Here is a 25532-nt window from a genome sequence, read left to right as displayed (position 1 = left end):
TCTTTAATTTATAGGGAATAAAAAATAATTCTACTGAAACAGAAAGAAGTCAGAGTCAGGTGGAGTTTCGGGAATCCCCGTGGATCTTTGAACAGGAGGAAATGCTTACCATTGGGATAGAAGAAGTAAGTCCTACTGAAAACAGAGTTTGGGATGAAACTAGATTCTTTGTTTCTGCTGGCAGGTGGGGTCTGTGTAAGCTGTAGGCCTCTGCAGCAGAAAAATCCCATCTCAATGTTCACAGCTAATCAAGGAAGGGAATGCCCACAGATGTCAGCTCTGAGGATTGCGGTTGGCAAAGCTGGAGGGTGGCGTGTTGAAGCTCTCAATGGCAGGCCATGCCCTCCAATGCTGCAGCAAACCCAGCCAGCTCACTACCAGTTCTTCTTCTGGGTCCTTGTCTTGCAAATTCAAATAAAATCTACAGGCAAAGAAGAGTGAGTGTAAAAGAGTAAGATTTATTCACGTGGGAAGAGAAGAGACCTCTAACAGGATGAGAGGGGACCCAATAGGGGTTGCCACTTGAGTGTGCTAGTCTAGGAGTTTATACAGCACTTGGATCAACCACTATTAGTCCAAATTTATGCTAATCAGGGTTTGGCAAAGTACCCACACCATTGGTTCAAATTTTTGCTAATCTCCATTCAAGTCTTCCTGACTTCCATTTTCCCACATTCTGGGAAGCAGGAGATTGAGGTCAGTGGATCACGGGTGCCCCGGGTTGGGCCATGCACTGTGTGGAGTGGGCATCTGCAGCGGGCTCAGGTTGGGCTGCTGCAGAGCACCAGGTCAGTGAGCCCTGGCTCGCCGTGCCTCAGGCCTGCCGGCGTGGTGGGCTTCACAGGGATGTACCCACACTCCAGCTCATCTGATCTTGCTCCAGGACAATGGCTTGGCTTTGCTACCTCCTGGGTCTCACCAGAGCACTTTTCCCACCGTTACCATCATATGTGTTCAGGGTGCTGGCTTAGTCACCTCTCACGGAGTCAAGCAAGTGAAAAGTTGGGAGTTTGTCCAGTTGGCGGGACTCTACCATCCACGCAGGCCCCTCGTCCTGAGCGCGTCCTCAGGAAGGATGACTCTTTCCACAGGTGTTTGACATTTTGCCCCTCTATGGAGTTCTGCAGCCACACAGCCACCACCAGGTATCGTTCACCTTCTTTGGACACACTGACATCGCTGCCCAAGCCAAAGCACTGTGTGAAGTGGAAGGAGGGCCCACCTATGAAATAATCCTGAAGGGAGAGGCCTCCCTGGTCAACTACTCCTTTGACACCAAGGATATTAACTACGGATTACAGGTACTACAAGCCCCGGGTGGAGATTTCCTGGTTTTTCCTTATGCATGAATCTTAGTTCTTGTCCTTGAATCTCTCCCAAACTTCACCATCATCCCTGTCCCGGGTCCCTAATCTGCTTCTCTGACCCCAGTCAGTCATTCTCCTGCTCCCAACCGTGTGCCTGACATTTCCACTTACTTTTCTCACCATCTCCTGAAACTCAGTATGCTAGACACCCGCCGGAATCACAAGTCTCTTCCGACCTGTTTCTTTCGTGGGCACTACCATTTCCTCATGCCCTCAGCTTACAATCTCCCAGGCTTACAATCTCCCCCGCACCCACATCCTTTCAGCCTCCAGTGGTTGCTACTTCACTCACCAGGGTCCTGCTCCGCGTCCCTTTTCCTGTCCCCCACACTGCGATCACACTACAAGGCCTCATCAAGCCGAGCCTAAATGATGGCAGCTGCTCCTTCCTCACTGCCTTCTGCATTCAGTAGGTCGGGAGGTGGCCTGAGAATTCACTTGTCCAGCAAGTTCCCAGGTGATGCCAACACTGCTGCAAGGGGTCACAGTACATTCATGGCTCCTGTCATTAACCCACCTAAACATCGTTGCCAGATAAATTTTCCACAAATTTCACTTTCATCCCATTGGTCTGTGACCAGCTAATCCCAGCAGCATTTGGAAAAGCAACGTAGCACTGAGAGCATGGTTTTATATCCTGTGTTGCTTCCTCCTGACTGTGTTACCACAGGCACACCACCTAACTTCTCCAGGCCTCAGTATTCCTGATATGCAAGTGGGAGAGCAAGTGCCTGTCTCACCAGGAGGCTGTGGTTACATAAGTGAAGCGTCTGGCCAGTGCTGTGCATGGGTCAGAGTAGAACCTCAGTCTTTGTGAGCTCCTTCCTCTGTCCCCCAGTCAACCAGGGCTGGGTTCCTCCACCTGGGTGAGGATATGGTGAGCCCCTCTATTAACGTACTCCTTACACAGAGGGTTCGTTGTCCGTAATTCCCCTTTATAACCCACTCATATAATTGTGGCCAAGCTGGTTTTCCCACTGGCCCCAATGCACCCCAGCCCCTCCTGCCGCCACATCTTCCCACACAATGTCCCCTCTTCCTCCACTCTGCCAACCCCAGACCATGCATCCTGCAAGATTCAGCTCAGCTCCATCCCACAGTTACCTTTTCTTACTCGATATTCCCTTGGCACTTAGGTAAAGCCTTTGCCAGGATATAATATACTTTCTAATTTTTATTTTGGAATAATTGTTAGTTAATTCTGTTCTCCTATCCCCAATTAGAATCTGTATTATACACTCAGAGATCATATCTTCAACCAAATTTTAATGATTAGCTTCTGCATGTGTTAACGACTGAATTGTGTGTTTATAGATTAAACATTGTATCTGAAATCATATTACCCAGCACTGATTGCGACTTCCTCCACTGTGTTGCCCAGATAGAATTCCCCCCACTTCCTTTCTTATCTTCAGAGTCCTCTGGGCAATTGGTTTCGGCTCATCTCTGAATGTATTCTTTGAAGCAGCCGGACCTTGTCCTAATTTGTCCTAAAAACCCCCAAAGTGACCTCCATTTGTGGTTATTAGGCCTACTTTATCAGCTGGTGAATTATGTTATCAAAATCTCAGGAAAAAAGAACTGGCTGGTCCATTATAGCCATGGTTCCTTAAACAAATGGAAAATTTATTCCAGAATATTCTGAATTCAAATCTTACAGTTTTCTTATGAGACAGAATCCAGAAGGCAAATCTTCTCAGTATAGAAAACTTACTTCAAGATCTGCTAAGTTCCTGCTGATAAAGAAACTGAGGCACGGAGATTGGGTGCTCATGCCCACAGTCCAAGCTGACTGAGCTGGTAGCAAGAAGAACTAAGCCAGGTATCCAGGGGGTCGCAGTCCGCCTGCCCCAAGAGGCACCCTTTTGAGATGCGGATATAGGGATTGAGCAGTGTCTCTTTCAAACAAAGTAAAGTCTGGGTCTGTGAGGCAAGCTGGCCCTTCCCCTTCCTCAGGGTGAGAGCAGCACCCCATGGTCTGGGAAGGAGGGTCACTCTTCCTTCTCCTCCTCTCAAGCTGTTCAACCACATCACGGAGCGTGAAATCACACTGAAGAACACCGGGAAAGTTGGCTTCGAGTTCAAGGTCCTGGCTGACCCCCTGACTTCACCGGACAACCTTCTCCCCGGGGTTCCACTGATTGTGCCCCTCTCGGTGAGCAGACGGTGGGAGGGACCCACGTTCCAACCCCTGCCCACACCCCAGTCGGGTTAGCATTCATTACCAGGATTGGGGTGGTGGGGGGTGACTTCTTTTTTAAAATTAAAACTAAAGAACTCTCAGAATGCAGAAAGATAAAGAAATCCAGGTCGCCTATTTATCAAACAAGTATTTATCGAGTGAGCCCAACTTTAGCCAGTTTCCAGGCAGGAAGATGCAGCTGGGAACCAGACAGCTACCACCCGTGGAATTTCTTCCCCGTGATAATAAAATCAACTTTATTTCCATGGACGTCTTCACACTCACCCTGTCCTTTCCAAGAGCTTCCTCTCCACTGACTACACCAAATAGTGGCGGTTTCTCACTAGCAGTCTCGAAAACTCCTGCAGATGGTAACGAACCATGTAGATTTTAGAAAGAAAGCAAACAGGGATGTGGTTCCTTGTCCCTATTATGTTGATCCACGAGTTGTCAGGAACTTTGAATGTTTCTCATTATGAAATTGCACATCATTGTTATAAAAATTATAAAATTTTAAACAGCATAAGTGATATACTAACAAACTTACATTCCACAAATAATGAGTATTTTCATCTTGTCCTTCCCCTAGATTACTCAGGTTATTGCTAAGCTCCCTAGTCCTCATGGATCTATTTGCCTGTCTCTATATTAATATTACACTATTTTAATTACCATTTCTTTTTTTTTCTTTTTTTATTTTTTACATTTACATAGGGTAATGATGTTTATTTTTTCCCTCCCCCCCACCCCTCCCACCCCTCCCACCCCTCTTTTCCCTCTATACAGTCCTTCTTTCCTTCATTCTTACCGCTCTCCTTAGCCTAACTCTAAACCTAACCCTAAACCTAATGCTAACCCCTCCCAACCCCCAATATATGTCCTCATCCGCTTATCAGCGAGATCATTCGTCCTTTAGTTTTTTGAGATTGGCTTATCTCACTTAGCATGATATTCTCCAATTTCGACCATTTGCCTACAAATGCCATAATTTTATCATTCTTCATTGCGGAGTAATATTCCATTGTATAAATATGCCACAGTTTCTTTATCCATTCATCAACTGAAGGGCATCTAGGTTGGTTCCACAATCTGGCTATGGTGAATTGAGCAGCAATGAACATTGATGTGGCTGTATCTCTGTAGTATGCTGATTTTAAGTCCTTTGGGTATAGGCCAAGGAGTGGGATAGCTGGGTCAAATGGTGTTTCCATTCCAAGCTTTCTGAGGAATCTCCACACTGCTTTCCAGAGTGGCTGCACTAATTTGCAACCCCACCAGCAATGTATGAGTGTTCCTTTTTCACCACATCCTCGCCAACACCTATTGTTGCTTGTGTTCTTGATAATCGCCATTCTAATTGGGGTGAGATGAAATCTTAGGGTAGTTTTGATTTGCATTTCCCTTATTACTAGGGATGTTGAACATTTTTTCATATATCTGTTGATTACTTGTACATCTTCTTCTGTGAAGTGTCTGTTCATTTCCTTAGCCCATTTGTTGATTGGATTATTTGTATTCTTGGTGTAGAGTTTTTTGAGTTCTTTATAGATTCTGGAAATTAGCGCTCTATCTGAGGTAAGTGGGCTGGGGAGATAGCTCAGTCGGTAGAGTGCTTGCCTTGCAAGCACAAGGCCCTGGGTTCGATCCCCAGCACCGCAAAAAAAAAAAAAGAAAAGAAAATGCAGTGAAAAATAATTACCATTTCTTTAAAATAAATCTTAATACCTGTTAGGTCAACCCCGTTTTCTTCTTCTTTTTCCAATTTATCTTAGCTATTCTTTTGAACTTATTCTTACATTTTGTTTCTCTGACTTCTATTTTAGTATCGGAGATTAAGCCCAGGGGTGCTTAACCACTGAGCCACATCCCCAGCCCTGTTTTGTATTTTATTTAGAGGCAGGGTCTCACTGAGTTGCTTAGTGCCTCACTAAGTTGCTGAAGTTGGCTTTGAACTTGTGATCCTCCTGCCTCAGCCTCCCGAGCCGCTGGGATTACAGGCATGTGCCACTGTGCCAGGCTCTCTAACTTCTCAAAATAAATGGCTACTTTTCTTTCTAACTAATAGTGTAAAAATGTAAGGCTGTTTATCTGGTTGAGTATACCTTGCCTCACCCCATAGATGTTAAGAAAATGACAGATTAAAAAGTAGAAGTCAATTTTGTATATTTCATACAAATGAATATCATAATTCTCATCATTTCTGAGTTCTCTTAAAATTAGTTTTATTTACAAGCATAATTTTAAAGTATATTTTTATTTTCAAATGACTAAGATTTTTGCTTTTGTCATTTAAACTCATTAATGTTCACATTGAGTTTTTTGTAACATGGCCAGATACTATGGCTCTCTCAGTTCCTACTGAGTGAATTCATTCATGTGATTTAGTGGCTAAAATGATCTTCAGTACTTGTCAATGCTTGAAATTAATGTTTCCAAGGCTACAGAACGCAGATTATCATGAAACTCTATTAAATTACCTGAATACTTACAGCATTCAAATCTCCTCCATCGTTTTCTGTCTCATTTTTCTAAGGGTAGGAGTGGTATAGAAAGCCTTATGCATTACTCCATCTTTTGTTCTCTACAAATATATAAAAAAAATTGTGCTTTAAGCCCCACTAGAAAATTAGGAATTAAGAGGTGCTCCAGTTTTCAGGGCCGTGGCAGTGAGGTAACACCCCAGGAGATGGGCGGCTGGGACAGTCAGCTCAGCCTTCTGAGATCATCTGGTCAGCAGAAATGTCAGCTAAAGCAAGGTCTGCAGAAAAAATTGCATTTATACATTTTCTGTGTGGACTTTGTGACTACTAGGTGTCTATTGTGGACTGTGTTACTTCCTAACTTTTTTTTTTTTGCGGTGCTGGGGATTGAACCCACGGCCTCAGGCTTACAAGGCAAGCACTCTACCAACTGAGCTATCTCCCCAGCCCTTGCTTCCTATTTTAAATTGCATTTTTGTTCCCTTTTAATGAGTTTGCTCTGAACTCCACTTTGATCTCCGGGTTGTGCTTCCTGCTTCCCTCCGCCTTACATCTATTTGATTTCGTCTTAGGTTTATCATTCATGAAACATGATGGTTGGATTTTATTTTTTAAACTTACCAGAATGTCTTAGGTTTTGGTAGGGAGATTTGACAAAAACCTTATCATCAGTAGACTGGAAGTAATTCATTATTATTTTCCCTATTATAAAAGTTTCTGTAATGATTTCTTTTTGTTCTATCTTTTTATCACAGTTGCTACCCTTTCCTTGCCTTTAATCCTCTGTTTTTCTTTTTAAGCATTCACATTTATACTGCTGCTATTAGTACAATTTATACAACTCTGTAGAGAACAATTTGGCAATATCTCTTAAAATTACTCTTTGAATCAGAAATTTTATTTCATTTCTAATTGTCATACATACAAGTTCCTACATTTGCAAAATATTATATATAATAGAGTATTTCCTACATAGCTGTAATGGCAATAGCAAAAGACCAGAAACCAATTAAATGTCTATCAGTGGGGAACTAGTTTTTAAAATGTATTAAAGCTATGTAGTGGAATAATATACAGCAGTTTAAAAGGATGAAACAGCTCTAGATGTACTAATATTCAATTAATTCTAAAATATATTGTTAAGTAAAATGGAAAGAAAATGCGAAAAACATTGTGTATTACTTGCTGTCATCTGCATTTTAAATTTGTGTGTGTGTATAAAATCTGGATTCAGTTAACTAATATTTTATTTGCTATTTTTGCATCTTCGTTTATAAGTGATAAATGGCCCATAAACTTACTCTTTCATACCGTGCTTGGCCAATTTGGATATCACAAGAAGAAAGGAGAATTTCTCATTTCTGTTTTCTGAAATGGTTTGTTAACTAACATGGTTATTTATTTTTTGAAGGTCAGCAGAGCTTGTCCTAATGTCATATGTTCCTTTTTCTCCAGGAGGATTCTTGGGACTCAGCAATAAGTTACACTCACAGCTATGATTTATTATAGCCAAAGGACACAAAGTAAAATCAGCAAAGGGGAAGGCTCATGGGGCAAAGTCCAGAGGAAACCAGGCTCGAGCTGCCAAGGGTCTCCTCCTGGTGGCTCCCTGGGAGCACTCCGAAGCACCCCCATGAGTCGTGACCACATGTGAGGGCTGCCAGGGAAGCTCATTAACTCCTGCCCAGGACTCTCACTGGGGCCAGTCACAGTGGGCACTCAGCCTGGCACATACCAATTCCAGACACCCAGAAAGAAAGCAGCATTCCAGGGGAGCAGGGGTGAGGAGAGGGAAAGGGACGGGAGGTCCTGGGGTCCGAATCAGAACAAGATGCATGGCACACTTGGATAATCATGTCAAAAATGGATTCTACGGTCGTGTGTAACTAGAAAGAACCCAAAAGAAAAGAAAGCAGCTATTCGACATAAACCATCCTGTTGCAGCGTAGGCACAGTGAGACAGTCAGATGCCAGATGCCAACCCAGCACCTCCCTTGCCAGCAGGCCTTCCTGAGAACAGCAGTCCAGGGCCGCCTTGTGAACTCGTCTGCAGTCTCCTGCTTTTGAACTGGGTCTTCTTTTTATGAGTCCAAGTGGGATTTTTCTCAGCATGCTTTTCCTCTTCTGTATACCAGCTTTCCTATCGTGAAGTCAAATTCTTATCATGCAGACAAACATTCACAGAGCTCAACAGTATGTGTGACAGAACAAAATGGGCGGGGGAGGTCTCCCCACCAGAATTCCATGACAGAACTGCTTTTGTTGGAGAAATTCATTGCTGAGAGCTTGACATAAAAGCTGAGACGCCCCCTCACCCCAGGACACTGAGTGCAGGAAGAACTGCCCGTGGGAAACGAGAATTTTGTGGATTACCCAAGGATGGGAAAGAAGAGAGAATGGGGACGTGAAGGTGAATCCTGGAGACAGAAAACCCAGTCTACTTTGCAATTTGACTATGTCCTGTGTTCCCTTACGCATACATGTGCACACACGCACACACACACACAGGCGCACACACAATGTTCCATAAAATGTGGGAGACAGGAAGCACATTTTCCCCCAACAATTTGCTATTAGAAATAATCCTGCCATGAATATTCCCATGTCTCCTGGTCCACAGGTGGAAGAGTTTTCCTAGGGAATTTTTTCCAGGGTGGAATCGCTGGGTCATGGCCTGTGTATATGTCCAACTTCATAAGATGGTGTTAAAGTGGTTTTCTGGGTGCTTACCCCATTGATCACCCCACCACAGGTTTATAAAGTAAGTTTCCTGTGATATACATTCTCATCAAGACTAGTTTAAGACTTTTTTATCTGATTTTTGCTGGAATTTCCCTGATGTCTGAGAAAAATGAGTTTGTTTCTGTTGTTTTTTCGAGGTTTTTTTTTTTTTTTTGGTTTTTTTTTTTGCTATTTTTATTCACTCACTGTTTCCCCTTCATGATATGTCTGCTGCCTATTTTGCTTGGCTTTCTTGACGATTTCTTAGGGCATCCCTGGAACAGATCTTAGGGGAGGCGTGTGAGCACAGAATAACCAGCACAGTCAGCCTCTGGGACTCTAGTAGCTCACACCTCCAGAAGCAGAAGTCCACTCGCGTCTTTGAAAGTTCCCTCTGCTCTTCCTGCTACACAGGGTTTTATCGGTTCGAGTAAGGAGCAGGTGCTGAAGGTTTACTACTTACCTGGAATACCCGAGATCTTCGAAAGGAGCTTCCAGATACAGATCGCTCACCTGGTCCCAGAAAATATTACCCTGAGTGGAGAGGGCATCTTTCCCCGGATCTGCCTGGATCTCCCCAGGAATATTCAAGGTACTACTGCCCATTATGGTATTTCCCCCACAGTGGGGACTAAAGGTACATATGAGCTCTGCTTCCTCGAAGGTTGGTGACTGCTCACGTTATTTGCATGGCACTCCCCCTTAGTTCCCTTATGTGTTATTCAATGTCCAGACAAGGGGGAGCATGACAGTTGAGTCCGACTTGGTGACCTGAGTTTAATGAGACAAGATATAGCCTCTGGCAGTTCCAAACAAAGACCCCTGGACGATCTGGCCATCGCTGAATTACTTACAGAAGAATCAGGAAATCACCTTCAAAGGCCTGGCAGTCCAATACGTATCCCTTCCAGCCATGACCTCTCCTTGAATTTCCTTTCCCAAAAGCATGTGCACAGGTGTCTTCTGGATTGAGGGGGTGGCCGAGGTCCCGCCAGGTATAGAAGCCTCAAAACAGAAACAGCACAGGAAGGCAGCAACCACGGCCTTATTTTGACATTACATGGTTTGAAGGCTAGATTAGACATTATTAGTTGTTTGCCCACGTGCCTGACCCAGACTTTTCTGGTCATATGTGACCCCCAGAGCTACCCTTCTGTAAGAAGACTGATAATTCAGTCCTGGTAGATCCCAAAACTCAGCTGAACTGTTCTCTTATCCGTGGACTCTGTCCCGCTCTGTCTTCCTGACACCGGGTACAGGACCAGGGGTCAGAGAAGCCTCTCACTGTCATAAACTGGGAGAATTCACTTTCCTTGGAATCCTTGGAATCCACTTTCCCTATAAAGTTTCAGACTAAGTCCTCATTCCCCAGCTTTCCTCCTACCCCATTCCCTAAAGTCACTAGTACCCCTGTTTATGATCCTTCATTGAATTCTAAATGTCTGCTCTCTGAAAACATGAACATAAGTGTTAATAAAGCTAAGACTACATTATACTCTAATATCTAGAGTTCCAGCTCAGGGAACAAAACTGCAGCAGCACATATATCGTTGTCCCCGAGCATCCAGGGGGTATTGGCTCCAGGATCTCCTTTGGATGCCAAAATCCATGGTTGCTCAAGACCCTTATATAAAAAGGCACAGTAATTCTGTATAACCCATGCACATCTTCCCGTATGCTTTTAACTCTCTCTAGATTTATTTTAATACCTAATACAGTGCACATGCCATCTAAATGGCTATTGAACTGTGTTGTCTAAGGGATAATGACAAGAAGAAAGGACGTTCTGTACATGTTCAGTACAGACGCAAGTTTTTTTCAAATATTTTTGATCCATAGTTTTTTGAATCTGCAGATGCAGAGACTGCAAATGCAGAGGACAAACTGTAATTGTCAGGAAAGAAAGCCTTTGCCACCTGGAAGACTGGGCACCCAGCTATATTCATCAGGGCAGTAGACACGGTTTGACCCTAAGGGCTTTAAGTGATTTAAATTTGAATGTCATTAGTTGTGCTACAGTTCACCACGGTCTCAGCATTTCCTGTTTTCTTACAGTAGGCACTTTAATTACTCTGCTGCCTTACCCCTCAAAGCATTTGAATTTGCACTGGCTTAATAGTGAATTTGGGAGCCTGAAATTTCTCCACCAGTTGCCTAGCCTCCCTTATTCAGGATATTATGACTTACTTAGATTTAGTTACAGCAACCTGACCTAAATATATTCTTCTTATTAACCGAAGACTTAATACACATGAAAATTGACTTGAGTGACCAGCTATCCCCATCATCCAGCTCTGAAGGGGGTTCCAGAATATAGGGATTTCAGTGCTAGAAGTTCTTGAGAACCAGCTAGTAACTCACTCATGTCCAGTCTCATTAAACTTAGAGAAGTCAGGTACAAATTCAACCAACTCAAATTACCTCGCCCTCCGAAGTAGAGGAAAACATGGCAGGTGCAGTATCAGAAAGTTCCCTTCTTTTCTCACTTCACCCTGAGCTGACAGCCTGTGTTGGGGGCTTAAGTCATGTTTTTCTGACCATCCTAATTCCCTTCCCCTTCCAACCTCCACAGGCAATGAAAAGTATGAAATCTTCTTGGATCAGGCTAGAAAAAACCTGGAAAAAGAGTTCAACAAATATGAAACTCTGGATCACCTTGAGACGGTAACTGATGAAATACCTGAGGACGAATCTTCGGAGGTAAGGCTGGCTGCACCCTGCGCAGGAGGTGTGCAGAGAGGGAGCGTGGGTGTGCACAGGTTCAGGGGCATCTCTGGGAACAGAGAGAAGAAAGATAAGAGCCGAGGTGAAGCAGGTGGGCAGGGAAGATGGGATGAGCCCCCAGAGTGGAGCCGTCTCCTGGAGAACATGGTGAGGGTTCGGACTGTATCCTGAGGGCCCCAGGAAGCCACTGAAGCGTTCCAGCCAGGTGGGTGGCAGAGTTGGGTTTGCGTCTTTAAAAGCTGCCTCTGGCTGCCTTTTGGAACTCCAAGGGGCTGGGGCTTGAGAGGATGAGGGTAGATACAGGAGGCTTTTCTAAAAGCTGGCATTTTGAGTTAAGAGATAGTAGTGATGAGAATAGGGATAGGGAGAACTAAGTGCAAGGAATATTCCAGAATAGTCAGGGATTAGGAACTAATTGGATATGGAGTGAGGTGAGCGTGACATCCAGCTATCTCGCTTGGACGATGGTCCATTACTGAGCTTGAGATTCCTCTTCATCATCCAGTAGAGAGTCAGAACCACTGCCGGGGACCTGGGGCAGAGAGAGAGGTTGGCGAAAGTGATTTGAGAGTCAGCGGTGGTCACTCCCATCACAGGAAGTAGTGGAAATGTGCAGAATGAGCAGGGAAAAGGGTGGATTCAGAAAGGAGCCCTCCTGAAACAGACAAGTGGATTTACCTCAAGATTAAACCTGTAATCCCGGGGAGACTAAGTTCAAGAGCAGCCTGGGGCACTGGGCAAAACCCTGTCTCAAAATTTAAAATAGAAAAGCAGGACTGGGGATGTAGCTGGTTGGTGGAGCACCGCTGGGTTCCATCTGTAGTGCCTCAAGAAAAATGAAAGAATGCAGCCCTGGAGCACACCACCCCCGAGTCGGGGAGAAGGGCCGCCGGAGGTTCCGGGAAAGTCAGCCGTGCCTGGTGTCACAGAGAGGGAGCCAAGCCAACAGTGGCCTCCGAAGGAGGAAGTGGCCCAGCTTATAAACAGGCTGCAAAATCCTGAAGGTCCTCCCTCACCACCCCTGAAATTCCTCTCCTGGTCAGGAGGGCTGCTTTCCCCTGGGCTCACGGGACTATTGGCCATGGAAGGGTTATACATGTTGGCTAGAAAGCCCTTAGACTGGCTGAAAGGGGTTCTAAAATGGGGGAGAGGGTGTTGTGGGGAAGATCAGATGCCCCAAAGGCCACCAGGGATGACTTATTTTGCAGAATCCTGTTCGGCATAAAACGCTAAAAGTGAACCTTGGCACCAAGGACGATCGTGATTTATATCACTGCTGGCATTTACTGAACTCTTGCATGAGGCCTGTGCCACTGTTAACCTGCATTATTATCTCATTAAATCCTCTCCCAGCAGAGGCGGGGAGTGTGCTACCACCATCGCCTAATCTGACAGCCGTATGGAGTTCACAGACCTGAAGTCCCAGTCCCAAGGGAAGCACAGAGCTCAGACTTGAATGGAGCCTGCCCAGCTGCCAAGTCGGGCGGGCCTCGTAGCTTCCACCCTCCCCTGACAGATCCCCGGCTGACCCCAGGGGGCAACAGCAGTGTTCCTAACTGCCTTCCTGGGCTGCTCCCTACCAAAGCCCAGGACAGTTGTCTCTGTCAGTCTCTCCCACGGAGTGGGCTTCCTGTGAATCTGATGGCATCTGCAGAGCCAAGCTGGTCCTCCTGAATATGGCAGGGTGGACTACTCCTGGCTCTTGAGCCAGCCCAGAGTGGGCTTTGCTGTTCTAGAATCCAGACAAGCTGGAACGCTGTCCCCAGTCGCGCTCCTCTTCTCCCCTGTTGTCTCATTGTGGGTCAAGCCGCAGGCTGCCCCTCCCAACTGGGCCCTTCCCGGACAGCAGTTATCAGCCTTTATCACTGTCACCCCCATAAAAATCACTCAGAGACTTTTTCCTAATGTTTCCCCAATGAAATATTTTTATTACATGTAAAACGAAATCCTCTTTGAATAGTTTGGTATTTTAAAAAATAGAATTATAGATTCACAGGGAGTTGCAAAAAAAAAAAAAAAAAATTCCCCAGAGTAACATCCTTACATAACTCTAGTAAAATATCTAAACCAGGAAATGGATGTTGATACAGAGCTTATTCAGATTTTACCAGTTTTATGTGTTCGTGTGTGTTTGTGTATGTCTTAGTCAGTTTTTCCGCTGCCGTGACTAAATGATTTGACCAGAACAATTTTAAAGGAGGAAAAGTTTATTTGAGGGCTCATGGTTTCAGAGGTCTTAGTCCATAGAAGGCCGGCTCCATTCCTTGGGGTTCGAGGCGAAGCTGAACATCATGGTGGAAGAGTGTGGCAGAGGGAAGTAGCTCACATCATCAAGAAACGAGAGAGAGAGAGAGAGAGAGAGAGAGAGAGACTCAGTCTCCACTCTCCAGATACAAAATATATACCCCAAAAATTCCAGTCTCCTCTAGCCACACCCTACCACTTCAGTTACCACTTCAGTTACCACTTCAGTTACCACTCAGTTAATCCCTATCAGGGGGATTAAATCACTTATTGGGTTAAGACTCTTACAACCCCATCATTTCTCCTCTGAACCTTCTTGCACTGTCTCACAGGTGAGCTTTTGGGGGACACCTCACATCCAAACCATAACAGTGTGTATGTAATTGTACGCAATTACATCACCTGCATAGATTTATTTAACCACCATGACAATTAAAATTCAGAACTATTCCTTCACCACAAGGATTCCTTATGCGTCTTGGAGAAATAAAATTAAAAACAAAATCTCCTTCTGACTCAGAAATTCTCTCCACAAAGACAAAACAATTTTCTTATTCAATGAGGATTAAACCAGAATGTGATTCGTATCACACTGCACCTCATCTGCTGAGAGGTGACACAGGTGGGAAAAGGTCTTACCTTCTTATACAGCCAGTCAGATTCAAGCCATCACATGTGTGTCCTCGTGCATTCCACGTGGTTTATCCCAAACTAACGTGGTGTTTGCAGTAACCGTCTGTGGTAGCTAATCGACTTTACCCAAAGGAGATACTGACTTCTTTTATCTGGGTCCCCCTAAAGCTAGACTGCCATCCTCCCACAGAACCTGGGAGGTAAGGTCTCCATCTTCCTTGATGATGGGCATCTAAAGATGTGGCTCCCTGGTGTTCAAGAACATGACTGAGAAAGGATTTTTCAGAGTCTGGCAGAAGGCTTACTTAGCTTCTTTTAAAATGTATGATTTCAAAGAGATAGAAATGACTTAAAATTACAACTTTTCCAAAATAAATGCCCTACAAAGAAGGGGCAGGAGGGCAGTCTTTTCCTTTATGTTTTCAACAGGTAGATCTAAGCCTCGTGTTTATAAATCCGTGCTTGCCCATTACAAGCCCTACACTCTCCTCTCCCCACATCCCTCACCCCTGGCCTCACAGTCTGTTCCCCGTTGCTATACTGTTATTATTTCAAGAATGTCATATGAATGGAATCACATTGTTTGTAATCTTGTGAGACTGGTTCTTGAGATTCATCTGAGTTGTACGCATTGTTAGTTCATTCCTTTTAATGGCTGAGTTGTATTCCAGGGTATAGATGAACCAGTTTGTTTTTCTCTCCCCCACCCACCCAAGTGAAAATTTGAATAACCTAGGTTGACTGCGTATCCGTGCCCTATAGCCCTTTGTATGATCACAACCCATTGTAATAACTAAGATTTTCCAACCCCAATAAGAACCCATTTTAATCCCCATTTTATTCTCCACTGAAAATGCATGCTTCAGGTCTGGAGATATAGCTCGGTGGTAGAGTGCTTGCTAGGATCAGGTTGGGGCACCACCAAAAAAGAGTGAGAAAGAGAAAGAGAGAGAATATGCATGTTCTAGAACAACTTTCTGAATTGCTCTTCTCTCTTGCTCCAGTTAAATGCTCAAATCCAGATGGAAGTAGAGCGACTTATAGTCCAAAGTTATGCCCTAGAACATCAGAAAACGGTTACCCCCGATGCAGCAGATGACACCTACTTCATCCACTGGAGTTGCCGCAAACTAGCCAAGTGAGTGCCCTACTGTGTTGCATCTGATGGACAGCGTGGCAGAGAAAACACGCAGTGTCCCCTGAAATAGTGAGTGATCATCTAGGAATGAAATCCACTCGCCTCATGTTATCTGCTGTCCCCTTGCATCAAGTCGATCCGGCAGGTTCCTGCCTCCTCAAGCCAAAAGACTCCAGCCATGTCTCGTAGACAGGCCCTGTTCCAGACCATGAGGAGCCATGCCGAACGTGTCCTGAGGTAATGGCTAACCAGCGTGGAGTTCTGGAGGAACTGTGGTGTTTCTAGTTTCCATTCTAGAGTCCTTCAGTTGTTCTCCACCCTGGAAAACAGAACTGTGCACAGGAGATAGGAGAGAACCTCTCACTTTGAAAGTGACTGGTAAGGAGAGCATGTTTACTGTTTCAGAGTCCAGCTGCCGGAGTATATCCTGGACTTTGGCTACATTGTCATTGGTGACATCCGAACCCACATCATCAAGATCACCAACACCAGTCATTTTCCAGTGTCCTTCCATGCAGAAAAGCGTGTCCTTCATGACACAGGTAACCAGGCTGGGGAGACCCTCTCTTGCTGCACTTTGTCATTTCCAAAAAGGAACCCACCCGGTCTGCCCTGTCCTTCTGGAGCGGCACATATGCTCCTTCTGGGATCGGCAGAAGGACTGGCTGGGCCACTCTGTGATACTTGGAGTGGTCATTCTGCCCCAGAGGGGTGTCTCTAGAGTACGGACTGTTTGTCATTTCCCTTTCTCACAAAGAAATTTTGTTTGTCTTGGTCCAGGCTTCAGTACTCAGCTAGATCGTATAAAAAATCTGCCTTATTGTGAAACGGAAACATTTGAAGTGAGATTTGACCCACAAGGGGCTAATCTTCCTGTGGGAAACAAAGAGGTCCTTCTGCCCATCAAGGTAAAATGGGCCCACCTGACCCTCCACACTTCCTGCTCTGGATGATCCAGTTATTATAGCAAAGCTGTGATTCTTTCCCCAACCCCATGCCACATGGCAAACAGCAATCTTTTGTCCACTCCAGGTGGTTGGAGGGCCAACAGTTCACATCTGTCTCCGAGCCAAGGTGACCATTCCAACTATGACACTGTCTTGCGGAAAAGTGGAGTTTGCCACAGTTCAGTGTGGACAGTGCATCATAGAAACTGTTCAGCTTTCCAATCATCTCCAAGTCCCTTGTGAATGGTTCATCCAGAGCCAATATCCTATAAGCAAGGTAAATGAGTTGTGACCATTGGTCCCCTTTTCTCCATCTCCATCATAGCCAGATTTGTAATTCTCAGCCCTTCTTCTGCTAATTTCAATCTCCTGCTCAGAGACATTCTGTGGTCGCCAGTGCCTGGGCCCTAAGCCCTGCATTGAAGGCTCCATCAGACCATGATATCAGGTCAGATGTTCTATTCATCTTTGTACTTCTGGAGTTGACACGTTCTCCAACACCTGGGAGGTACTTGGGAAATGTAGGTTGAGTGAGTAGATAACAGAATGAGTCCTTTTCCATGAAAGATTATCTAATTATCTAATATTTATAAACCAGCTGGAGAGACACATGCCAAAGTACTTAAGAAGGAAACTGCATGCTGAATTAAAGCCAAAGTCTCGGATCTTTGAAATACAGCCCATCTCTGGGGTCTTGGTTCCTGGTGAGAAGTTCAACGTGCAGGTGAAATTCATGCCGAAAGAAGAGGTGAGCTGGAAAGAAATGTGCCTTCACTGAGATTTTCTGGAGCTTTTTGAGCTTTACTCAGAGCCCATGCTTGCTTGAGTCTCAAGGGAAACTGACTCGTGCCTCATTTTTCTGATTGGCTTCTCAAGTGCTTCTGATTCACATAGGAGCTGTATGGCTTGGTGGTCTGGAATTGGCAGATCGAACCAACATATCAACTTTTATCAGAAGACGTGGCTAGTGGACTTCTGCCTTTGCCCTTATAGGCTGTGAGTCTTGAGCCAATCACATAGCCTTACTAAACCTCAGTTTGTTCATAGATAAAATAAAAAGTAATACTATTACATATCAAAAAATCCTTGTTCATAGCTGCTCAATTCACAATAGCCAAATTGTGGAACCAACCTAGATGTCCTTCAATTGATGAATGGATAAAGAAACTGTGGTATATATATACAATGGAATATTACTCAGCCATAAAGAAGGATAAAATTATGGCATTTGCAGGCAAATGGATGAAATTGGAGAATATCATGCTAAGCGAGATAAGCCAATCTCAAAAAACCAAAGGATGAATGATATCGCTAATAAGTGGATGATGACACATAATGGGAGGTGGGAGGGGTTAGGGTTAGAGTTAGGGTTAGGAAGGGGGGCAAGAATGGAGGAAGGAAGGACTGTATAGAGGGGAAAGAGGGGTGGGAGGGGTGGGGGGAAGGGAAAAAGTAACAGAATAACTCAAACAGCATTACCCTATGTAAATTTATGATTACACAAATGGTAAGCCTTGACTCCATGTACAAACAGAGAAACAACATGTATCCCATTTGTTTACAATTAAAAAAAAAAAAGAAAAAAAAAATCCTTTATTGCTGCTGGGCACTGTGGCACATACCTGCAATCCCAGTGACTCCAGAGGCTGAGGCAGGAGGATCACAAGTTTGAGACCAGCCTCAGCAACTTAGCGAGGCTCTAAGCAATTTAGTGAGAACTTGTCTTAAAGCAAAACTAAAAAGATCTGGGGATATAGCTCAATGGTTAAAAAAAAAAAATGCAATTCTGAAATCCAATAAGCTCCAAAAAGCAAGGTGGAGGGTGGTTTCATTAGTTTCATATCAAAACTTATTTGGGAAAAAAAAAAAACTCATCTGAAGTGACAGAAGACTATTTTGATTTGATTTGATTTTTCTCACTTAGTTTTCAGAGTCAAACATTACAGAAATATTACTGTTTGGTTACAGAGGACTTTCCTGGCACTCTGCTGAGGGCGCTGGGTGACACCGTGTCTGTGTACTGTGTTTAACTTTTTAAAAGCTGAATTTGAAAGCATCTGGCCCCTGGGGTTCCCAATAAGTTATTACTGACCTGCAACAGCTCTCTCTTAGGGTTAATTCAAAGACTAACAGATTGAATGAAATAGGCATCAAAGTACTCTATATACAGTTCTTATGGTTCAGATGTGGTGTCTCCCAAAAGCTCAAGTGTGAGACAATGCAAGAAGGTTTGAAGGAGAAACGATTGGATTATAGCTTAACCTAATTGGTGGATTGATCCCTGATGGGATTTTCTCCAGTGTGGCTGGAGGAAGTGGGCATTGGGGGAATGACTGAGGGATATATACTTTGTATCTGGAGAGTGGAGTCTCTTTCTGCTTCCTGATCATCTTGCGAGCTGCTTCCCTCTGCCACTCTTCCTCCATGATGTTCAACCTCACCTTGAGCCCAAGGAATGGAGTCTGCTGTCTATGCACTGAGACCTCTGAAACCATGAGCCCCCAAATAAACTTTTCTTCCTCTACAGTTGTTCTGGTCAGGCCCTATAGTCACAGCAGTGAAAAAACTGACTAAAACAACAGTAAAAGTCTTCGTAACTATTAACTCTTACCATCAGCAATCATGATAGTAAGACCGTCCTGGTGAATAGTCTCCCTGAGCCTCACAAACATTTCTTTCATAAAGACCATCAGCACAAAACTACTCCTGACCAAGAATACAGAAAAGTAATAAAATCCTAGAACCAGAAATAGTCTCAAGAAGTTACACTGTAAAGACTCATTCAAAGTCCAAGGCATTTGAGAGATGTTTTCCTCTATTCTATTCTTTTAAAAGACAAATCAGTGTGAACACCTATGTGAACGCTCATTCTTGGTAGTGGCTTTAAGGAAATGCTTAATGATCTACAGTGAGAAAGAAGAAAAGGATGTGACTTCATATCTCATTCTAAAATGAAGACCAGAGCAGGGGTGGTGGCTCAGTGGTGGAGAGCTTGCCCAGCATGTGTGAGGCACTGGGTTTGATTCTTGGCACCACATATAAATAAATGAATAAAATAAAGGTCCATTGACAACTAAAAAAATTTTTTTAAATAAATAAAGAATATGAAGCCTAGATTCCTGTCATTATCAAAATTCTTCTAGCCCTTCTAGAAGAAAATGAATAATATGCTTATTATCTCAGAGAGTCTTAAAATTGTAAAGGAATTTATTCAAGATTTTGGATTTTTTTTCTCAATCCTGAATGAGGGAAATATCAGTAACTGTAAAAAATAGATTTGTTTAGGCAGTTTCATAAATGTTGAATTGGAATTGGTCAAAATTAATAAAGTGTTTCTACTGATTGGGAGAACTTTTTGGGTGCAGTCAAGGAATCAGTTGACCTTGAAACCAGTATAATCTACATCTGCATCTCCATCACCACCAAAAGCACAGAGAAATTGTGTGGTGTCCACACTAGCAGTTCTGATGCATTGAAACATGTATTCAGAATACTCCATGTTAGAAAACAAGGAAGTGATTGAAATGTTTTAGAAAGATTGTCATAAACAGCAATTAAAATATGGAAGTTTGGGTCAAAAGGTGCTAAGTTCATAACTACATAGAAACCCCCTTAGCCAACAATTCGTTCTCCATGGATTTTTTCCCCAGTGTATAGATAAGTCTGTATATATTCCTTTCTTCTCATTTCTGTCCTTAAGCTAACATAGTTAAGTGTTCTTCAAATTGTGAAGCCACTCACAGCCCCAAACCCAACCCGTGAGCCCAGATATGTCAGAATGGCCTGGTATCTGTTTTAAAATGCAGAATCTCCAGCCTGGCTCTGCTCTCATGGAGTCAGAATCGCTAGGGATGGCCCTATGAATCTGAATTATTAATAGGTTCCCCAGTGTGATAAGATTAGGAACTACTGAATGGAAAGTAGATTTCTGTGCCATTTTGTGAAAGTGTGAGTAGGTATGTATGACTGTCACCTGGCATCTGATTGTAATTCCGTCAGATGGGCTGAGTGCCATAGCTCTGGCATTCCACCAAATTCTGGGGGAAAATACAAAGTGCACCCTTCAGAATCATCCCTCGCTGGGAGCAAGGGTGCTGGGATACTTATACAGGACTTCTGAGAATTACCAATGTAGTGTCCTTAGCACTTCCTCCATGCCTTCTGCTCTCCGTATGCAGCAGGGTCCAAAAATGACAGCCTTCGGACCCAGAGGCGAAGATGGTGGCAGTGCAAGTCTGAGTACGTAGGAAGTTCTGAGGGATATGAAGATGACACTCAAGGGCCTGTTACAAGTGACGAAGTTCTCGGTACTGTGCCTGACGTGCTAGACACCAACATATAAATACCCAGTGATAATAACGCCACTTTATGAAAAGTTTTCTCTCCTTATCTAAATAGGATAAGTTTCGTCCCCTTAGCAGTTTTCAGTTTTACATGACATATAAAAGAAAATTCAGATGTTTGTTTTGTTTTTGTTTTCCAGAAATTCTACAGCCAAACCCTGTTTTTCCAGATTGGTCAGAGCACTCAGAAGCTCACGCTGCTGACATCCGGGCAGGGTCTCGAGCCACGCCTGGAATTTAATCCTTCCGTTCTGGAACTGGGACCTCTGCTGCCTTATACCTCTGGGGATGAGGCTGAGGTGATAGTGAAGAATCCCTGCAGCTTTCCAATCGAGTTTTACTCCTTAGAGTTTGACCAGCAATATCTCATGGAAGAAAAGGTAAGCATAGCCCACAACCAAACTCAATTTCCCTATACCTGCTGGGCCCTGCCACGTACTTGTGTTCTCTCTGCATGGAATAACTTCCTCCTGATCTTTACCCTCTCATTCCCTGGAGGACTTTCTTGTCAATTTACTCATCACTTTGCTGTAACTTTTCCTGACCTGTTTCCTTTGTATGAGCAGAATTCATTGCTTTTTTGTGATTCCAATATGCATTTTAAACAAGTAATCAAAAAACTAAAGCATATTAATTGTTCTGATTCAAACAGTAAAAAATGATATGCAGCAACCTTCCTGTGTCAGTATATTTGAAGTGAGTTATTTGTAGACAACCTGTATTTGGGACATTTTAAAAAATATATTCTGCCATCTCTGTCCTTAGTTGATTTATTTAGGCCATTTACATTTAATGAAATTATTTATATCTTAGGGCTTAAATCTCCCAGTTTATCGTTTTTTGGTTTTTGTTTTATGTTTACTTTTTCCTGCCTTCCTATCAGTAAAATTCCATTTTTATTTACCTGGAGTGTGTTTGAGTATATCTCTTTACATAACTTCTGTAGTTGTGTTGTACATATTATTCTATATATACTATCTATTTTATATATATGTATATATACATACATATTTATATGTGTGTGTGTGTGTGTATGTGTGAAGTTTTCTCTCTCACTGCCTTCAAGAGTTTTTCTGTGCCTTAATTTATAGAGGTTTGACTATAATCCATCTGGGCATATATTTATTATGGTTTATTCAGTTTGGGACTTGTCATTTTCTTGAATCTATAGATCTTTATCTTCCCAATTTGAAAATTTTAACCATTACTTATTTGAGAACTTTTTAAGTCCTACTCTCCTTCTACTCCCCTTCCAGGAATCCTACAGTACTAATGTCAGGTCTTTTGTTATAGCTCACAGTTGCAACTCAGTTTGATTATATCCTTAGCTCTCATTTTCTTCACTTGAGTATCCTAAACATGCTTCTGCATTGCGTTCTGGTGAGATGTGACTGTACGTGAAGTCTGATGTTATACTAGTTATCTTTGCTGTGTAACACATTAGCCTAAAAATCAGAATCTCAAAATGATAAGCATTTGCTATCTCATGGTTCCAGTGGGTCAGTATTTGGAGATGATTTAGTGAAGGGGTTTGTGTTTCCTGTAGACTCTCCCCCTACTCAGCCTTTGAATCTTCTGTCTGCCTCGTTACCAATGTTCATACCCTACCTCATGTGGATTTTGCCCCCAGAAGTTTTCTCAGAAACAGAATCTGCCCTTCTGGAAGGGAATCTTTTTATTAGGTATTTATGAGATCCTCGGTGGCTTATGTGGGTACAGAACCCTCTGTGGTGGGTCAGGTTCCATGGAAAGCCCAATCTCAGGCTCTGAGACTTGCCTCTGGAAGAAGTACTGGGTGCACTCTCAGGAACAACGCCTATTCAGGGAGAATAGGAAACCAGAATTGGACAGAAAGAGATGATGAGTATGAGGAGATTTCAGTGGAGAACTGAGATAACTGCACAGGATCTCTGGAACTGGGGGAGCCCTCCTTGTTACCCACTGGACACAAGCTGCCACCTTTGTATCCCTACACCCACCATTCTGGCATGGTCCTTCCTTCCCCCACTGGTCGATGCAACCTCTGTCCTGTATAAATTTCCAGTGCGAATGGATCTACTCTGAACTCTTTCTTCTTTCTCACTGGTCATTTTTCAGCCCATCAATGCCACCATCTTTCACCGTGGCTTTATAATAAGTTCTGGTACCTGGCAGGGCAAGCCTTCCCTTTTATTCTCCTTCACCAGTGTTTTAACTGTTCTTGGTCCTTTGTTCTTCTATAAAAATTTTAGAATGAACTTCTTATCAGGGACCTTCAAACAACTAAACATGGTGATCTTGGAGAAGGGTTACCTAACAAAGCAAACTCCCACACCAACAAATCAAGTTGAAGAGGAAGTACATGTTTTTGTCACTTCATTTTACTGTGTTTTATAAATATACATGTACACTAGAATTAAAAGATTTATAAGGGAAAAAAACCCAGGCTTTCCAATTAAATTTTAATTTTAGATAAACAACAAATGTTTTTTTCAAAGTATAAGCATATTCAAATACCAAGTAGTATATTTACACTGAAAGAAAGTATTTGCGGTATATCTGAAATATAACTTTAATTGGGCATTGTGTGTTTTATCTGGCAGCCCTAATACGTGTTCACACACACACACACACACACACACACACACCATTTAATACCATTTAACCTGTTTTCCCCTGGATCCTCTATTTATGAAAACCATAGTGTAATATTGCTCACCCCATGTAGTCATGTGCCACATAAGGACATTTCAGTCAACAATGGACCACATATATATCAGTGGTCCCATAAGGTTGTATTGCCTACTGGTATCTTAGTTTGTGAGTCCACTGTGTGATATTAGTACAACAAAATCCCCTAACACATTTCTCAAGTCCCCATCCTTAAGCCGTGTATGACTATTTTTTATGAATGTGTCCACAAAGTGGATACCAGATTTCTGTACATTTGTCATTGGAAAAAAAAAAAAAAAGGAAAAACAGTATTCGTTATTTTCAAAGCAAGAAGAAAATTATTTTCCACATGAGAAATGTCCAGACAGACATGGAGCAAAATAAAGCTCTTGAATTCCCACAGGTTCAGGGTTCAGCCCTACTTTTTAGATCTCTCCAAAGGGCCCCACCCTGTGAAATCCAGGAAGTAATTCTACAAATTTCAGCCTCAGGTTGGAGCAAAGATTTCACAAGACCAAAGAACAGAAAGGAAATTTCAGTGCCACCAACAGCAGCTCCCATTCTCTCCTTGAACAGATCCTGCGACAATTGAAGGGCTATGATTCCTACAATACCCTGCTGCTGCCACCCCGCATGCCCGGGGAGAAGCTGCCCCCAGAAGTGTATGAATACTTTAAGGAGGTGAAGAAGTCAAAGGAAGAGCAGATGAAGACACAGGAGATCGGTGAGCACTCACTGTGGAGAATGGCCCCAACCACTGCCGTGGCCCTTCTGAATTCCGCTGCTGTGGGACAACCAATTACGGAGTACCTGCCAGGTGCCTTCTGTATCTTTTTTCTAACCCTTACAAAATGGGTCCTGTCATCCCCATGTCACGGATGCAAAGACTGGGTAAATTCTGCTCTCACTAGAGTCCAGTGCAGTATTGAGATTTAAAAAGAGCTAACAGATAGAAGAGTATTTGCTAGACAGTCCACTCAGGGCTTTGCACCTACAGATGAGAAACTAAAGTACAGAAAGACTAAGTCCATGGTTTTAAGTGGCAGAACCAGCCCCATCTTTTTGACTGTGTTGTCCATAACTGATACCCACTCCACTGCCTCCTAGGGGTATAGGTAACACAGAGTAATGTGTTGAGCAAGTTAGAAATTGGTGTCCTGAAAGAGGTAGTGGGGAAATTCACACCAGAAAGAGGCCAGCCCACCCATGTCCTCAAAGCCAGTGGTCTGCACTCTTAATAATCTTGCCTTTTCTGGTCCAGCACCCTGAGTCATCCCATCATCTGCTCAGGGCCTCTGGTGTGCTGGAGCAGGAAATTCCCTTGCTGGCTTGTAGGACTGTGGCTGATGATGTGTGGCCTTCCTGCCTCTCTGGCCTTCATCCTGGATACGTCTCCAGCCCGTTCTGACTTGCTGTCTCTTGTGTGACTGCCATCACATGTGTGATTACTCCCTTCATACCCTCATACCTCCCCTCTAGAGAAGAAGCCCCCATATGGGCTAAATACAGTGGCACATGCCTATAATCCCAGCAGCTCAGGAGGCTGAGGCAAGAGGATGGCAAGTTCAAAGCCAGCCTCAGCAACCCTAAGCAATCCTGTCTCTAAATAAAATACAAAAAATGGGTTGGGGATGTGGCTCAGTGGTTAAAATATCTCTGGGTTTGATCCCCAGTCAAAAAAAGAGAGAAAGAAGAAGTAGCCCCCATGTGGGCGGTGATGTGTTCCTCACTTGTAAACCCAGCACACAGAACAGCAGCCATTACCCTACAGTGCCCAACAAATGTGTGTTGTTTGAGGGAATGAACTGCCCTCTGTCCTGCCCTGTAGTCCCTCAAGGAAAGTGAGGCTAGTAAATACTCCTTTGGCAGAGAAGAAGGCTGCTCCTCACCCGGTCATGTTTGTTGAGCACTGTGGTAGTTTGCTAGAGCTGCCCTAAGAAATACCAGCCAGTGGCTTAACCAACAAATTGACTTTCTCACAATCCTGGAGGCTAAAATTCCAGGGTCAAGGAATCGATAGTTTCCGTTTCTTCTGAAACCATTCTTGTGGGTGGCTCTCATCCTCCTGTCCTCACACTGGCCTCACACTGGCCTCCCACGG

At 43.6% G+C, this 25532-nt stretch overlaps 1 protein-coding gene across 2 annotated transcripts in view; it reads left to right on the top strand.

Annotated features, from left to right (window-relative positions):
- Hydin (HYDIN axonemal central pair apparatus protein) overlaps positions 1 to 25532 on the top strand; it is a 361889-nt gene that overhangs the window by 199588 nt on the left and 136769 nt on the right. For both annotated transcript variants that reach the window (XM_047529238.1, XM_047529237.1), the window contains exons 25-36: positions 15 to 125; positions 1092 to 1301; positions 3385 to 3522; positions 9165 to 9342; positions 11323 to 11450; positions 15356 to 15489; positions 15895 to 16031; positions 16270 to 16397; positions 16522 to 16713; positions 17035 to 17184; positions 20920 to 21159; positions 24008 to 24155. In XM_047529238.1, coding sequence (XP_047385194.1) covers positions 15 to 125; positions 1092 to 1301; positions 3385 to 3522; positions 9165 to 9342; positions 11323 to 11450; positions 15356 to 15489; positions 15895 to 16031; positions 16270 to 16397; positions 16522 to 16713; positions 17035 to 17184; positions 20920 to 21159; positions 24008 to 24155 — 1894 coding nt within the window. The remainder of the gene's footprint in view (positions 1 to 14; positions 126 to 1091; positions 1302 to 3384; positions 3523 to 9164; positions 9343 to 11322; positions 11451 to 15355; positions 15490 to 15894; positions 16032 to 16269; positions 16398 to 16521; positions 16714 to 17034; positions 17185 to 20919; positions 21160 to 24007; positions 24156 to 25532) is intronic.

This window comes from Sciurus carolinensis, chromosome 16, assembly GCF_902686445.1.
Source record: "Sciurus carolinensis chromosome 16, mSciCar1.2, whole genome shotgun sequence".
Taxonomy (NCBI): domain Eukaryota; kingdom Metazoa; phylum Chordata; class Mammalia; order Rodentia; family Sciuridae; genus Sciurus; species Sciurus carolinensis.
This window is presented reverse-complemented; position numbering and strand designations above follow the sequence as displayed.